The sequence below is a fragment of the Etheostoma spectabile genome, unplaced genomic scaffold (assembly GCF_008692095.1).
Source record: "Etheostoma spectabile isolate EspeVRDwgs_2016 unplaced genomic scaffold, UIUC_Espe_1.0 scaffold00006274, whole genome shotgun sequence".
In the NCBI taxonomy this organism is placed as follows: Eukaryota; Metazoa; Chordata; class Actinopteri; order Perciformes; family Percidae; genus Etheostoma; species Etheostoma spectabile.
Genome location: NW_022603353.1, coordinates 7,599 through 25,910, shown reverse-complemented (window position 1 = coordinate 25,910; position 18,312 = coordinate 7,599). Strand labels below are relative to the sequence as shown.

The 18,312-nt window shown below is 39.9% G+C and overlaps 2 protein-coding genes across 2 annotated transcripts; both read right to left on the bottom strand.

Annotated features, from left to right (window-relative positions):
* Window positions 1–2,334: 2,334 nt before the first annotated feature.
* On the bottom strand, window positions 2,335–8,597 carry LOC116677988 (immunoglobulin-like domain-containing receptor 2; the record flags this gene model as incomplete). Its single annotated transcript, XM_032508134.1, has 2 exons — window positions 8,378–8,597; window positions 2,335–2,721 (listed from the first exon to the last, which is right to left on the bottom strand). Coding segments are annotated over exons 1-2 (511 nt in total), but the record flags the coding sequence as incomplete, so codon positions are not given.
* Window positions 8,598–9,612: 1,015 nt separating this feature from the next.
* Window positions 9,613–17,840, bottom strand: LOC116677989 (cell surface A33 antigen-like). The gene is given in 8 exon segments (XM_032508135.1): window positions 9,613–10,880; window positions 13,305–13,431; window positions 13,570–13,584; window positions 13,587–13,685; window positions 14,274–14,438; window positions 14,810–15,026; window positions 15,148–15,311; window positions 17,783–17,840. Coding segments are annotated over 8 exon segments (1,263 nt in total). The 5' UTR covers window positions 17,826–17,840; the 3' UTR covers window positions 9,613–10,447.
* Window positions 17,841–18,312: the final 472 nt, after the last annotated feature.

Sequence of the window (18,312 nt, the reverse complement as noted above, 5' to 3'; positions counted from 1 at the left end):
TCATACCACTGCCTTACACTGCGTAATAGTATGATACATCTACTTTTAGTTACTTGAGCTAATAGTCAGATTATGTTACATGTCATCAATGCTTAAAACATTCACAATCATTCATGACTGCAGGAAGCACCCATTAATATTCAGAACATTGTAATTTCGGAGACTTCATGAGAAGTGGGGCTCTAAAAGATAAACTATTAATATTAACTCAAGATTTTGTAAGCATTTAACAACAGATTATTGCAATAGTTAATATAATCATGGCCATGTGGGGGAGCACCCCTCTGTGCTGACACAGGAAACACAGAGAGCTGCCAATACTGAGTTTCTGAGGCCAATAATGATATTGATATTTGAGAGTTTGAAAAATGTACTGAGAATTTGAAAAAATAAACATGCTATTGGTAACTGGTAGGCAAAACATGTAATGGTGACACAGATTTTAAAATGACTGCAAACTATATTTTCAGGTGTTTTTTTTCTGTGTTACATATCAGCCAATATACTGTATGTGTCAATACCAGTATCAATCAATCAATCAAAATGTATTTATATAGCACTTTACAACTACCAGCAGGTATCCAAAGTGCTTAACAAAATAAATAAAATCACAACATACAATAGAAAGAGTTACAAAGAAACAAAAGAATGAAATTGTCACACCATTGCTACGTATTAAAAGCAAGACTGAACAGATATGTTTTGAGTTTGGACCTGAAAAGAGTGACATCTGTAACAGTACGTATATCAGGGGGTAAGTTGTTCCAGAGTCTTGGGGCACCAACTGCTTGGACCTCGGGACTTCTAAAACCAACTGATTTGAGGACCGCAATGACCGGTTGTGTTCCTGCACAGTTAAAATTTCAGACAAATACTCTGGGGCGAGACCGTTTAAAGCTTTAAAAACAAACAATAAAATCTTAAAATCTATTCTAAAACGCACCGTATGTATGTCTGAGATTGTAGTTTCAGAAAATCTTATATATAAAACATTTGTACAAATTTCTGTTTTATAATCTACAGTAAATTCTTAAATTAAGTATGAAAGGGTAACTCCATTTTATGATTATTATCAAGATACATTTGACAAACCCTTTACTGTGCAATGAGCATTTTGGGCAGTTTCTACTTTTAACACATGAGGCTTCACACATGCGGTTAATTAGTGATTTCTGACTGGGCAGACGTTGCTTTTTGCCTTCCTTTTTCTCTGAAAACAAACCTCCCCTTCTCTAACATGTAACACCTAGCTCTTGTCTTCTCATGCCAAACTGTAGAACTGGAAAACAACTGTCACTAGTTGGTATGCACTTATTATTTTAGTTTTTGTTATGTAACCTGATTGTTCTAAAAAAAAGTCTAAAAGGTTTCAGTTAAGCCACCTCTGTCTCTCACCCTCCCCTGCATGTGTGCAGAATCTCTCTGACTTCACGTTAGGCATTTAATCAGGAATCTGAGTGAAGAATGGGCCAATGCTCAGATATATGGCTTTCGATAATACCTGCCAGACTTGGCTGTAGAAGAAATAAAAACACTATTTTGGATCATTACGTTACAAAATAACCACAAAGGCTGCTTTTTCTTTAAAGTAAACTGGACATCCCAAAAAATAGAACCAAAAAATGCAGAGTTGCTTCCATAGTGTGCTGCTCTGTATTTATATATGTTATGTCTTTAATAACTTGTGTCTTTTCTTTGTTGTTTTTATCTATTGTGTATTTCACTACATTATTTTGCTTCTGTGAAGCACATTGTGATACACTCAAGGAAAAACTGATCATATCTGTATGGCTGTTTCAGCCATCACATGTCAACAGTATTTAGCTTCAATAATTCTCCACCACAACTTTTAACCTGCAAGCAGATGAGCTGAAAATCCATCTATAGCTGGTGAGTTAAAATTCATCCTATAGCACAAGTAATGTGACGGCCTGGCTACATAGCTGAAGAACAAAACAAAAAAGACTTAAGATCGTTTTCAGCATGGAAATCAGAGAAACCGGACCAGAGGTGCAGGCAGCACTACAGAAGTATGGTGTATGGAGAATGGTGGGCAGTAGCTCAGCCAGTAGGGAGCTGGGTTGGGAACCGGAGGGTTCCCAAAGTATGCTAGTGGACTGGTAGCTGGGTGTCAGTTCACCTCCTGGGCACTGCCAAGGTGTTCTTGAGCAAAACACCGAACCCCTAAATGCTCAGGCGCCTCTTCATGCGCAGCCCCCTAACTCTGACATCTCTCCAGGTACTGAGCATGTGTGTGTAATTCAGGCCTGTTTGTCATTTGTGTAATGACAACAACAGGATTAATAACGAATAAATTATTATTATAAGACTTACTGTTGATGATGGAGATGTCTCTGTTCTTGTAGTACTCTGACAGTGTGATTGAGGAACCAGACATGGAAGCCACAGTTCGGACCGTCCGGCTGCTGTCAGAGCAGTCAAGGTAGCTTGCGGTCATCCCCGCCTCATACCCTCGGCCGGTTCCTCTGGTTCCACTCGTTAGCCCCCCTCCTCCCTGGCCTCCACTCATGCTGTCTGGGAAGTTGAATGAATCCCGCGTGCGGTCCTGACAGTAGGACTTGTAGACCCATTGCACCACGGGGACCTGGGTGGACACGCTGTTGTACTGACACGGCAGAACCACCGACTGGAACAGCACAGCATACCTCTTCTCATCTCTCACAAACACATGAACCCCCGAGCAACGGGGAAGGAGGACATCTGTGGGAGAGTAAGGAGATAATGAAGGATCAATAAAGAGTGAAAGAAGAAAAGGTTGAAACAAGTTTGTCTAGATAATCATTGCATTCATTATGTTCTATTTGCGTCAATAATCGCTCTCCTTGGCAGAATCATGAGCCAGATCTCAATATACAGACATCTTGTTTGTCTATTGCAAAAAAATTCATAAAATCCGATTAGATATACAGTAAAATACATGTAAAAAACCTTTCTTATAACTCCAGAACTTGCCTGTGAATTATCACATTTTCAAGTTTTGTTCAGTATCAAAGTACTCCAGTGATAGTTGTCTGTATATCCATTATGCAGCATACTTTTAATGGTATCAATTTGTGGGGCTTACATAAACACACAGGTCTGGCAACCAAACCAGATTTTAATAATAACTGGGTATGTGTAATAAAGGGGATTTAAGGACTACCACAGCAGACAGCAACACACAATGATTCAGATGCTGAGTCGAGGTTTAGGGAGACATCTGTTCCCGTTTGCTCACTTTAAAAATACAAATCACACACTACCGTCATTGTGTCATGGAAATCATGGCCTCTCTCTTCAAAAATCAGATTCAGTATAGTTGAAGTATGTCAGAATAAACACTAACTAGAAATACTTGCATGTTTTTTTATTTTACTTTTAGTGGGAATGAAATGAATCATCATACAGTTTGAAATGATAAGTGTAAGAAAACAAGGCTGTGTTGTTGAGACTGTTTGAGTTGCTTCTGCTCTGTGAAATTTGACCGTGAGCTGAGTTGACTCTGGGTCACATGATGACCAGGAGCTCAAGCTCAGCGGTTCAAAAGCAACACCCGCCAGAGAGATGACCATGTGAGAAAAACACACACACCCAGAAAACATCTGTGCATGCTGCTGCTGCTGTGTTTGTGTGTGTGAGTGTTTCTTAGGCTACGCAGTGGGAGGTGTGACTGAACTGGACCACTGAACAGGGATGAGGTGGTGGATTAAGGGAGGGGGGGGGGCTTCACTTAATCCAGACCAGGCCTGTTGAACAACTTTTGTTTTCTTTCTGTTACTAAGAGTGAACCTAGGCATGGCAAGGCAAGGCAGCTTTATTTGTATAGCACATTTCAGCAACAGGGCAATTCAAAGTGCTTCACACAAAAACAGTTAAAAACAATTAAAACACAAGAATAAAAAGTTACAGAGCAGTATAATAAATTAAACGTTAAAGAAATGAACAGCCATTTAAAGAAAGACAACATCAAAAAGAAAGGTCTTCTGTCTTGAATTAAAAGAACTGAGAGTAGCAGCGGATCTGCAGTTTTCTGGAAGTTTGTTTCAGATATGTGGAGTAGGGCTGCACGATTATGGCCAAAATGATAATCACGATTATTTTGATCAAAATTTTGATCGCGATTATTCTCACGATTATTTGTTGATTTTAACCAAAACAAATTTTATCGTCACATAGGCTTTTATAACTGGAGAGGGAGTGTGATGGACGTAGGCTACTCACAGAGAGACGGCTGATCATTATGAACGGGTCTAGCACGGGTCGAACGGCGGGTACACACGTAGTGTGTATGAAACGTCTGTATCTTCACTGCGCTGCATTTTTATTAACTATGATATTCTGGCCATGGGTCACATCTCTGGCCCAGGTCCCGGTCTCGGTACAGCAGCTGCGTCTCCCACGCTGTTACTCTACCAACCGAAGTTAGTTACATTCAATAACTTCTCCTTTGTTCTTCGCCGTGGCGGCCGCGGTAGCAGAGTTACCCACGGAAACACTGGTACAAATACAGGTTTGCCCCTCATACTTAACAATATACAGCTGTGTTAATAAAAAATTAAAACTGTAGACACATGTCAGAAGTGTGGACCGGCGGCCGCTGTGTGGCGTGGCGCGGAGAGTAGAGGAGAGAGAGTAGGACGAGAGAGCGTAGAAAGATCCAACACAGGCACGGCTTTACAGACGAAATGGGTCACGTAACGTAAAATTAAACCATATCCATATAAACAGCATTGCAGCGGATGCGAGGACATTAGCACCGGTACATCCTAGAGGAGCTAACAGCTAACAAACGCTACTAGCACCGCCTAGCACTGGTCACTGCTGTTGTCTGAAAAACAACAGATGGGACAAAGTGTTGCGTTTACTGGTAAACTGGTAAATCTTGAGACTGACGTATTACCGACTGCTATCTGTTGAGATTTCCTCACGCTACTCTGTCCTCTAGGACTGTCTACATCTAGAAAATTAGCTGCGCGGTGCAGTGAACTACTCTGACTGGCTCATGACGGCTTTACGGAGCGGGAGATTGGCTTTGCAAAAAACCCAGAGCGTTCTATGAAATGACGCTTTATAAAAAGTAATCGCTCGATCACGCAAATTTGATCGTGGGAAGTCCAAATCGTGATCACGATTAAAATTCGATTAATTGTGCAGCCCTAATGTGGAGCATTGCTGCTTCCCCCCGTTTAGTTCGGACTCTGGGGACAGAAAGTAGACCTGTCCCAGATGACCTGAGAGGTGTGGGTGGGTCATAAACCGTTTAGTGATTTATAAACTAGCAAAAGTACTTTAAAATCGTATAACTATGGTAACTTATTTTGTTGTTTTCCAAAATCTGAGCCAGTGGAAGCATGTAGATGTTAAACAGAAGAGGACCCATAATGGAGCCTTGGGGAACACCGCACGTCATATTTGTATGCTCAGATGCATAATTACCTATTGACACAAAGTAGTCCCTATTCTTTAAGTACGATTCAAACCAGTTTAGTACTGAGCCAGAAAGGCCAGCCCAGTTTTCCAATCGATCTAGTAATATGTCATGGTCGACCGTGTCAAATGCAGACCTGAGATCAAGTAATACTAAGACTGTAAGTTAGAATGTAGAATATCAAGGAAACAAGAGGAGGTTTTCAGATGTTGTATAATGTCCTCCAGGTTTTTATGGTTGATCGAATGAAATTCTGTCATATTGGAATTAGTTTTGCCTGAACACTGTGACAACAAATATCCTGTACTTGATATGGAGGCACTGACTGTTTGTCTAATCTTCTGAATTTTGTCTTTGAAGAAGAAGGCAAAGTCATTGCAGGCCTTGGTAGATAAAAGTTGGCACTGGAGGGTTTGTCAACCCATCGACAGTAGCAAACAAAGCACGTGAATTATTATCATTTCTGGCGATAATGTCTGCGAAGAAGGACCTCCTTGCATTCCTCAGTTCAAAATTATAAATGCAAAGTCTTTCTTTATAGGTGTTATAATGGACCAGGAGATTCGTTTTTCTACACTCTCTTTTTTCCGTTCTCACCAGAAGGACATTTCTCCATGGGGATCTTTTCTTACCGGAGACAACTTTGACCTTAGCGGGAGAAATGGCATCAATAACATTTGTAATTTTACAGTTGAAGTTATCTACAAGCTCAGTCACTGAGAGACCAGAGAGGGCGGGTGTGGAAGACAATAGTATAAAAAACTGGTGTTTTCAGTGATATACCGTTTTCTGATTAACTTTGTTTGGACACTTTTGGGCACAGAGATAATGCCGTTAAAGAAAATACAGGAATTATCAGAGAGAGCAATGTCAGTCACAACGTCAGTCACCATCAACCGAGTCAAACACCCACATGTGGTTTCACAGAACTGATACAGTTCACCAATATACTAACAAGCTACATTAAGCACAATGATTTTTGGCTTGAGTTTCAGTTCTTGGCTGTTTATAGACATTGACAAGGACATACAGTACATGCTGACACTTTTTCCTAATAAAAAAATCAACAAAGGCCTAAACATACTAACTGGTGCTGAAACAATGTCAGTTAATCGATTAGTGGATTGAGAATGTTAATCAACACAACCTCTTGATTGATCGTTAAAGTAATTTATCAAGTAAAAATGCCAACATTAGCTAGTTCTACCTTATCAGAAGGCTCTCTTTACATGTAACCTCCATGCTATCATACTCAAAGAAAATCATAGGCATAACTACACATGATGAACGCACAATTCAACCGATAAAACACAAGTCAAACCAGTGAATCAGATGGACCTTGAATTCCCCCTTCAAGTTATTTGCTGATTCAGTAGGGTACTGTGATGTCAGATTACAATGTGTTAATTTCCATAATCAAACTTAACTGTAAAATGTGATGTTTTCGTTTTAAACCTTTGGATACTATTTTTCACATTAATTTCATATGTATTGTATAACTCTTCTGAAGCCGATTTCGTTTTACAGTTTGGCTGGAGTGGTGTACATTTTTTTGGGGGGGCGAAGCACTTTAGACCAAGACGAATCAAGCTGTCTAAAACCCAAATTCCTCTGACTTCTGAGAACTAGAACAAAAAAGGCCAGGAGGTTGGTCTTCCTGGGATCACAGGCGGAGGGTGATCCAGACTTTATTAGTTTTCAGAGGAAGCCACCTCCAGAGCAGAAAATGAAAGTAGCAGGAAGAGAAGCGCAAAGACGGTCACTGTTAACATATTGGACAGAGGAGCCTTTTGAGTGTAGTATTAAAGTACTGCTGTCTTGATTTGTCTGCTTTTACGTGGGGATAGTCATTTCCTAAAACCTTTACAGATAAAAATCTGTAAGCATGCTGTTTCACTGATGTGTCATTACATTGGCTTTTGCTTTGAATTGCGATAAACATGTTCTCTGCCTTTAATAAAGCACTTTTGTTCAAACCTCACTTTGGTCTTCTGATATTGTTAAATGAGCTGCTTCCTTCTGTTTGGACCCACAATTTCTGCCTCCGGTCATATTTTCTATTGTTTCTTCATTAGCTTTAGGCTATTTGATTATAGTAATAATAATAATAATAATAATAAGAAGAAGAAGAAGAAGAAGAAGACGAAGAAGAAGAAGAAGAAGAAGAAGAAGATAGAGCCAGTAACTGCTAGTCCTTTATGCATTAAAAACATGAAATTATCAACAAAATAATTATCATAAACAAACATGTTTCAAAAACAAAAGATTCCTTGTTTGTTGATCAAACTAACTGATTATTACAAAAATCATAGGAAGCTACATCATTGGTTTTGCACATATATTTTTCATTGATGCACACTGTTTTCTAATTTGAACGATTTGTTAGTGTATATATATATATATATATATATATGCTGTCGTGATTTCCCTAATGGGGAAAAAGTTTATCTATCTAACATTTAACTTCGATAGCTAATCAAACTGATCCAAATCCGCTATGTTTTTAGGTATTTTGTAAAACTAATTATATAAAATGGTAAACTGTCCTTTCTGTCAGAAAATATAGCTCTCCTAATCCCCAACCCCTGATGCTTCTGGTCGGATCATTCACACATGACTGGCTACAGTCGACTGCAGCACCGCTAGCACACCAGACCAGACTTGACTACTTTTCTGTGTAAAATACTGAAGCTTTGGCAGAATAGAAAGGACTTCAACGCGCTAAAAAAGACTAACTGACGCTCGGTTTATATAACTTCATCAAGTTCGAATCAAAAAGCTCAATTCAACTGTAAAAGTGTTAACCATTAACATGTTAGCTTAGTTAAAGTGACGCTAGCTTTAACGTTAACGTTACTTCCAACCTTAGCTAAATCTGAGTCAAACAACCTGTTACATACCATGGTTACACCACATAGTTGCCTCCGTTTGTTCCCTTGTTCATCTTACCTGTCAGAAAAACGATTAAAATCCACCATTTCAGCAGCGAAAACATTTTCCAAGTCCTGCAGGTGAAGTTCATAACAGTTTTCTGACGAACGTCTAACGTTACTTCTTTTCCCTTTAGTCTCATCCCTGGACGATGTTTCAGGTTCACGCCACACACGGACAGTTACTAACTGTAAGATAACGGGACCAGCGTCAAGCTTGTCAAAATAAAACTTAGCATTTCCGGCAAGTGCTTCCAGAATAAAAGCTTTGCTGACACGGGCAGTGAATGAGAACATTTGTGTTGTTATGTATTCAAGAAACGAACTGTATTTTACTTAAGTGTAGATTTTGATATAGCCCTACTCATATTAATTTACCTATACACACAAGCCAAAATGTTACGGTTACTGCATTGGAACTTGCAAAAAGTAATAAACAAAATAATAATAATAATGATGAGATAAAAAATTATTTGTTTAATTTTGTGTAATAATGAACTTTAACGTTTAGTTTTTTTTTAGAGTTACACTTTCATTGCACTCGCCAGGAGGTGTAGAGTTATATCTGAGTGGCACAATATCCTACTGGAGCCACATATAGACAGTGATAGGAGTCTAGTTGGAATAGCACGGTGCAGCTGTACTAAAATCTCTCACTGTAGCCTATGTTTTGAAAAGGCCTACCGGTTAACTAAGGGAATGTGTACGTTTTTTCTCTGAAACAAATGCATTACAAGCTACTTTTTAGTAGCCTAATGTATTCATCTGATGGATAGCCATGCGCGCTTTGGAAGAAGGTCTGGCAAAGCAAGATTGTATCGGCTGTGACGTAAGATGTAGGCCTCTGACTAAAGTAAAATGTCAAACCTTAGCCATAATAGAAAATAATAAACTACATGTGGTATCCTCACTTTTTCTTGATCATATTTAATGTTATAATTTTATTTTGAAGTCTAAATGATACCTTGTGTAACTTTACGCACGGAGGGTGCATGGAGGGAGGCGCAGAGCCGCTCTTTCCAGACAATGGATGGTGGCGGTGATGGAGGAGAGGACATTTTTAACGACATATAAAAGTTGATGACGAAATTAATCTACCAAATGACAATAAATGCTAAAACTGGTACTTCTAGTAATAAATTGTTGTCTTTGCCCCATATGTATCAATTCTATTTGATTATAGAACAGTTGTTTTGCAGACCAATGTTGCCATCTAGTGTTCAGAACTCATGCATTCGCAAAAAGCTGTTTTGGTCATTTTATTTCCGCTTTATTTGTACAGCATATGACATGATTACACACAATGTTTCACAACACAAATCCCAATGTAAAACTGGCAACATTACCATTGATGAGATAAAATAGCATTTCTAATGTACATTGTCTAATTTCATTGCCTTTCAACATAAATCTCTTTACAAAATACTTAACACATCAATACAAAACATCTTTGAAGGTAGCATGGCAAAAGGAGACTTTACATTCCAAATTTAGACATTTATTTATTCATTTAAAAATAGATCTGTGATGAAATCCAACAATCAGAGGACGAAAAAAAGCACCAAATAGAGCACATTAAAACTGGTTCAAGGTCTGTTTCTATACAAGGACAGACATTAGCTAACTCAAATAAACAGAAATAATCCTATGAAGCGTAAAAAATGACATAATTAAAGCCCTTTATTAAGTGTGGCGGTAGCTTCCTAACTACCACTGGTTACAGCCAACAGCAGAATACAACTCAAATCAAAACAGACAAGGCCTTGTATTCTTATGTAGCAATGCCAACATTGTGAGTTTAAAGCTAAAATATCACCTAACTTCTGTGTTACACAGCTCTCTAAAACTAATCTTTACACAAACAACTCAAAATTGTTCAACCTCTCTACCGTAAAATGACAGATTATGCTTCCCCTTAAAATCTAGTACATTTGTGGCATTTGAGCCAATTATGTTAAAACAAGAGCAATATGGAGGCAAAAATGTTGTTGCCAACCAGGCCACACCTTGAGTGTGATGTCATTGCCATTGGAGTAAAGTCATTAGAGAAGACAGAAGATGGAGACGATGGCCGATAAGGGTTGGAGACTTAGTCATGGAAGTCCCTCCTCGGTGGCTTATTGGCTGGCACAGCTGGTCTGTCACGATTGCGATCATCATAGCGGTCGTCGTCATTACTACGTCGGTCTCTGCGGTCATCGTAGCGGCGGTCGTCGTCATAGCGCTCATTGCGATCACTGTACCTTTCGCGGCGGTCGGTGTAGTCGCTGCGCCGATCGTCGTAGTCGCTGCGGCGGTCGTCATCTCTGCGGCGGTCGTCGTAATCGCTGCGGCGGTCGTCATCTCTGCGGCGGTCGTCATAGTCGCTGCGGCGGTCGTCAAGCTCCTTGCTGTTCTTGTAGTCGCGTTCACTTAGTTCAACAGGGTTCCTCGCACTGGAGTCAGAGCCCCGGGTGTCCTCCAGCAAACCATTTCTAACTGGCTCTTTGACAGTTTCCCTCTCCTCCTCCTCCTCACGAACTCTGGAAAGGAAACACATAACAGTCATGTTTGTGAAGGGTTTCCAATTGATTGTGTTTCCTTGGTAGAGTTCACCTGGAACAAAGCTTTCACCATAGTTGCTTAGAAAACTTCCCAATTCTTGCTAAAGAAATGTGGCAACAGGCGATGTTTATCTACAGCTGTGATATTTTACACTAGGCATTCCATCAATGCATGTAATCCTGACAACAAATATGACTCTGACATGAACAGGATAATTGGGATATGTTCACATCACAAATGCTCATGTTGCTTCTGTGAAGAGTGCAAGCTGTTTTTCTTGTTTTACTGAGATACAAAAAAAATAAAAATATCTATCTATCTATCTATCTATCTTCGACTCTTTGAAAAAAAAAAGTGTGTTTATGTATAATGTTGACTTGCAGCTACTTTGTTTGCTCATAACATCTGTTGATCTATAGGATTTTTGGAGGCGTTTATCTTAGTGATTAACACATTTGACTTTGTGCCTATGAAAGCAGTAGGTCTATTAGACGTCTTCAACTTTACTGCAATAAAAAAAGATTTTCATATGAATAAAATGTGCTGTATAAATAACATTTTGACAGGTTGTTAATTTCTCTGTCTATTAACCTAAAAGCCCTGATATGTTCAACCACCTGCCTCGATCAGTTAGTAATTAGTTTACGTTGTGTGACATTGGTGTTTCAAAGGTTTAGGTACTAACAAAACAAAAACTAATCCAGGTAGCGGTAGACAAGCCTCTCTCATGTTCTGTGAAGTAAAAATGTTTTTGTCAATGGTGTCTGGTGACTTTGACAAGAGCAAAGATAAACAGCTTCAGTCCCTCCTGTAAACTTCAACAGGGCTGTCTGACGGCAAGGTACAGTAGTGACAATATTCCAAATATAGCATACACACAGAGATTCTTCTTTTAGGTGAACCTTTTAGTGGCTTAAATACATTGCTGCCGTGCTCGTACACAGCCAGACATTGCTTAGCTTCCATGCTTGACCTCCTTCCTGGGTGTGCTTACCGCCATCTACTGTAGGTAATATACTGACTACTAAGTACCTCATAAAATCTGAACTATTCCTTTAAGAATTGTGAATGGGCCACATCAGATTAGGGCTGCACAATTAATCAAATTTTAATCGCGATCACGATTTAGACTTCCCACGATCAAATTTGCGTGATCGAGCGATTATTTTTTAAAGAGTCATTTCATAGAACGCTCCAAGTTCTTTGCAAAGCCAATCTACCGCTCCGTAAAGCTGTCTGCTCATGAGCCAGTCAGAGTTGTTCCCTGCCCCCCGTGCAGCTTAGTTTCTAGATGTAGGCAGTCACAGAGGACAGAGTAACGGGAGGAAAACTCAACAGATAGCAGTCGGTTATACGTCAGTCTCAAGGTTTACCAGTTTACCAGTAAACGCAACACTTTGTCCCGTCTGTTGTTTTTCAGACAACAGCGGTGACCAGTGTTAGTCGGTGCTAGTAGCGTCTGTTAGCTGTTAGCTCCTCTAGGACGCGCCGGTGCTACTAGCGTCTGTTAGCTGTTAGCTCCTCTAGGACGCGCCGGTGCTACTAGCGTCTGTTAGCTGTTAGCTCCTCTAGGACGCGCCGGTGCTACTAGCGTCTGTTAGCTGTTAGCTCCTCTAGGACGCACCGGTGCTACTAGCGTCTGTTAGCTCCTCTAGGACGCACCAGTGCTAATGTCGCATCTGCTGCAATGCTGTTTATATCGATATGGTTTAATTTTCCGTTACATGACCCATTTTGTCTGTAAAGCCGTGCCTGTGTTGAATCTCTCCTTTACTCTCTCTCCTCTTACTGTCCGCGCAGCCCGGCCACACAGCGGCCGCCGGTCCACACTTCTGACATTTGTCTACAGTTTTAATTGTTATTAACACATCTGTATATTGTTAAGTATGAGGGGCAAACCTGTATTTGTACCAGTGTTTCCGCTGGTAACTCTGCTTTCGCGGCCTTCACGGCGAAGAACACAGAAGAAGTTATTGAATACAACTAACTTTAGTTGGTAGAGTAACAGCGTGAGACGGAGCTGCTGGACCTGGACCTGGCCAGAGATGTGACCCATTGCGAGAATATCATAGTTCATAAAAATGCAGCCCATTGACGATACAGACATTTCATACACACGACGTGTTTGACCCGTGCTGGACCCGTTCATAATGATCAGCCGTCTCTCTGTAAGTAGCGTCCATCACACACCCTCTCGCAGTTATAAATAGCCTATGTGACGACAAAATTTGTTTTGGTTAAAATCAACAAATAATCGTGAGAATAATCGCGATCAAAATTTTGATCAAAATAATCGTGATTATCATTTTGGCCATAATCGTGCAGCCCTACATCAGATGTTCACCCCGTTCACGTCACAGCATCTTGTTCAACAGCCAGAGTGACTTTGAGAAATTATTTACCCCATGTCGTATTCCTCATCCTTTTTCTTCTTCCGGCAGCAGCAGCAGTAGATGACGATGATGAGCACGATCAACGCAGCGATTACTCCACCAATGATTCCTGCAGTGGAGGCAATGTTCATGGAAGCTACAAGGAAGAAGAGTTGGTAGAAGAGGAAGAAGAAAAGGATGCATATTATAATACAGTGTTGTAAAGATGTGTTTAGTGGGAATTCTATGTTCCCAGACAGTTATGGAAAAACTGCTAAAAGAAGGTTTCTCTCACGCGGCATTACTGCGAGGTGAGGTTGCAGGAAGCAGAGCCGATCTGTGTTGTTGAGGTGCAGATGAAGAATCCTGATGTCTCTTTGGAGATGTTGAATAGAGACAGGATGCCTCCCTCTGAAAGACAGAAGCAGTCATACACACATTTCTTCTAGAAGGGGGTTATTATTTTATAGACAAATTCTGGTCATAAAAAAAAAAAAAAAATGTAAATCCAAGAGCGCTCAATCATTAATCAATGTTGTTAACTGTGGTTCCAGAAAGTGTTCTTGTATACAGTATATGTTTGAGTTCATTTCAAAAATAGTGTTCCCGTTTTCATGAAATATTTTTGTCCACAAGAGAGCACTGAGAAGATTGTTTTTTAACAGTCATGTTTCTTTAATAACCAAATTCAAAAGGTTAGGGGCTGCTAGGTGTTCTACTGTAAATCACCCAATATGCTTCTAACTCTTTGTTGGTGTTCAGACTGTGTTGATCCTCAAAACATCAGTGTTTTAAATAAATGTCTTGATTTGTGAGTGCTAGACACCACCCTGTGGACCACATCAAGCTGATCCGGAGCCTGCCCAACAGAGGTTAAACTTCCAACTTGTATACCATGGTCGGTCTTTTGCAGAGGTAGGCTAAGTAAACCTTTATACGCTAAAAGTTGACCAATTTATTTTCCAGGACAAATAGTCCTGACAAAAAAACAGTACTTACGGTCAGTGGTTCTGGGGGGGAAAGCACGAGGGTTGTTCTTGACATCTTGACTTTTCCAGGTATAAACGGGTGGCGGGGACCCTTCCTGGGACACACAGGTCAGGTTGATGTTCTGGCCATACTCTGCCTTTCCCTGGGTCATACAGGTGGGCGTAGATGGAGCCACTAGAAAGAAAACAAGTGTAATTTGTCCTTAAAAATTACAATAAAACATGTTTAATGTAACTCAACACATAAATCATACAACACATGCATCGTATTTTCTTTTTAGAATGTCATTACACAGAATGAGTCATGAAATTTGTTTGCACATCTTTGCTATAAGCATGATGTGTTGCAACAGCTTGCATTTAAGAATTTAAATGCTTAACATGATACGGACAGAGCTTTACACATGACAAATACTTACAGTAGGCCTATATACACTACCTGATATTATGCTGAATGGAAAGCCAGAAACATGGAATACACAGCTCTTTTCACCCACTTTTAAATAATTAACAGAATTTTTTTCTGGAAAACAAATGAAATGTTACCTAGAACCACCAGACGTGTATAGGCCGTAGGCGTGCCCTTAAGGTCACCTTGAATTAGGGCCTGGCACTGAAATTTCTTGTTGTCATCTAGTGTGGTGGAGGACAGTACCAGATTGGCATTTGTCGTGGTAGCATCTACGTCCAGGGACGCCCGGCCTTCATACAGCGAACCGAAGTCCGTAGTTCTATCATTCGAATAATAAGTGAGGACATCGTCCTGTTACCCAACGAGAGCATCAGTGAAAAATTAGAAACCAAAGATATATATCTCCAAACTGATAGATAATATAAAATCATACACATAGGCACATAAACACATTGTAGTACTTTGGTCTGACCTCTTGAGCGTCCGGTGTGAGAGCCACAGTGGACCATGTGACGATGATTTGTTTGGGGGTACCTTGGGGTTTAATGTTGCAGGGCAGTGTGACACTCTTACCCCTGGCAACCTCATACACAGCCTGCGGGATGGTCACGACGACGGCACCAACACCTGACAGCACTGTCACTGATTAAAAGAGAATAATGAACGTAATGTTAATCTGACTGCATGACAGCCTGTGTCTTCACTGTGAGTGTTGCAGCAGCTGAACTAGATTGGCAGAAATAAAACCACCCACCCACACGATATGTAGCCTATATTTACTCAAGTACACATTTGAGGTACTTGTACTTTACTTGAGTCTTTTCATGCCACTTTCTACTCCACTACATTTCAGAGAGAAACATTGTACTTCATACTACTCTACATTTAGGGCAGGGCCCAACATGGGCCCCTCCCTGCATCCACAGCTATGCATCTTTTGGGCCCACCTCAAATGGGGGCCCTGGCTACTCAGTCCCATTTTCACTCCCAGTCCGACACCCCAGGCTGCATTCATCTAACACTGCATTCAACTGACAGCTTATCTACAAGTACAGCTAAAATGATTAGCAGGAAACCCCAGAACAGTTTGGATCGTTTTTAAAACACAAAGATATTTCTGCATTTTTTTTTTACTTCTTTACGTAGCCTACATTTTTCCTGATGATCCGAGATGGGAAGTAACGAAGTAAAAATACTTTGTTACTGTACTTAAGTAGATTTTTCAGATATTTTTAGTTTACTATTTATTTTTGTGGCAATTTTTTACTTTTACGTACATTTTAAACACGAATATTGGTACTTTCTACTCCTTACATTTTACAAAATTGCCTCGTTACTTTAGTTTTATACAAAAAGGTGCTTACGATTGTATTTTAGGTGCATTATTTACATGCTGAAGTAGTTACTCTGAAATTTAGATAACGTAATTAATAGTGGGTTTATTGTTGTTATTTGCTAGCCTTTCACACACACACACACACACACACACACACACACACACACACACACACACACACACACACACACACACACACACACACACACACACACAAAACCAGAATCAGCTTTAAATGCAGTCCTGATCTAGTCCTCACTAACAAGTTTCCAAAAATGTCACCGAGTTACCGTTATTATTGGCAATACAGAATTCAATTTAATTGGATGGGAATTTACACTATAGGCTTCTGTACGTTGCACTTGACACACCACTACGAGATGACTCAACAGTCATCCTTGTCCTATCTGAGAGAGATGTGTGAGATCGTAGGCATCAAGAATAACTCCTGGCCAAAGTGCTAGGATCTTCTTCATTAATGTCTGTTTAGTAATTCATATTTTATCCTTTATTTTCTTCCAGAAGCCATATTTTAGCACACACGTACTGTACATGTAGATTCCTTTAGTATATAATGTTAAGGGAAATATGAAAAAAGAGAAACGGGATCTGTGAATTCTCACAGATCACAATTGAATTCATTTCTTGCTGCTCAGTCAGAATCGTATCAACCTGGAGTCCCAGTCTCTGTCACAATAATCATATTCACTATATGTTATGTTACGTTACAGGCCTATTAGCAGAAATCCATTTAAAATATAGCCAATGGCATAAAGAGCCTTTTTTCCATGTCCACTTAAGTTTATCAACTGCACTCTAAATAATGGTTGTCATTCGCAAGGCTACTTTTAATTTTATACTTTAAGTAAATTACCAAGCCAGTACTTTGTTACTTTACTTGAGTGAAGAAGTTAAATCAGTACTTCTACTTTTACCAGAATATTTTTTTAAACAAAATTATCTGTACTTCTACAGTACTGGAAGGGAGTACTTTTGTCATCTCTGCTGATACATCTTTAATAATAAGTAACATTTTTAAATGTAGGCTTTTATTATTTATTTTACACACACCACACACACAACACACACACCACACACCACACACACACACACACACACAACACACACACCCACACACAACACACACCCACCACACACACACACACACACAACACCACACACACACCACACACACCACACACACACACACACACACCACACCAGTACTAAAACACCTGTGTAAGTGTTGAGAGCCTTCGGCAATAACTGATTATCTTTGGATAGCTTTAGATTTTTGAACCGTGTGTCGAAACAAAGCAAGACATTTTAGATGTCGCAATGAGCTTGGAATCATGTAGTGGGATTTTATAGACCAAATACTTTAAGCAATCAAGAAAGTAAGTGAAAATAAGTTAATTGAAACTGTGTTATTTTAAGTATTTTATGCATTAAACACTCAATTTTAAAGCAAATCTCATTTGCTTATGTTTTAAAACAAAACCATACATAAGCTACGGTTGCGTAAAGAAAACAATAATGGTCTAGGTCAAGTGCAAATTTTTCTGATGACAACTTCATGATTTCCAAATTTCCATTTTGCTTACATTCTTTTTTTTTATAACCAATGAGACAGACTACTCGTGTATAGGCAGGTGTCAGGCCTGTTCCATTCAGATTGTTAGGCTACCTGATGGTGCGTAAACGGGTGTGGCAGTTAAGGCGCACAAAGAAAAAAAAAGCGAATATCATTTGTCACAGGAGGGCTACTCACCCAGAAGCAGCAGAGTCAAGGTAGTAGACATCCTCCTCTCCATCGTCGACACTTTGATTTTCTTAAACTGACTCGTTGATTCTTCTGTGTCTGAGTTTTCTTCAAATGAAACAGGGAACCAGCCACCTGGTGCTGTTTTGCACCGAAACCCCAGAGCGACTTGTAAATTGCGACCGATGGGTGCGCCGCCGAGTCTGGATGACTGACAGCGCTCCCAGCCAATCACTGCAGCTCCTGCGTTTCGCAAAAACATTCTTCATTCGCCCACCTGGCGTGTGACAGCTTGTTCTCTCATACCTGAGCTTTTAGAGACCTCCTTGTTTGAGACATAGGAACGCTGTTTTCCAAATCTAATCTGACATTTTATTCTCGAGTTGTAGTTATGGTGTCACCAACCATAGCAGAATTAGGTGCCATTTAATATTTTCATTATCTTTTTTACAATATGCTTAATGTTACGAAAACTGGCAGAGGAGAGGTGTTTAGGGATTGAACAGTTGACAATGTGTGGATGGTGCCGCATAAAAAAG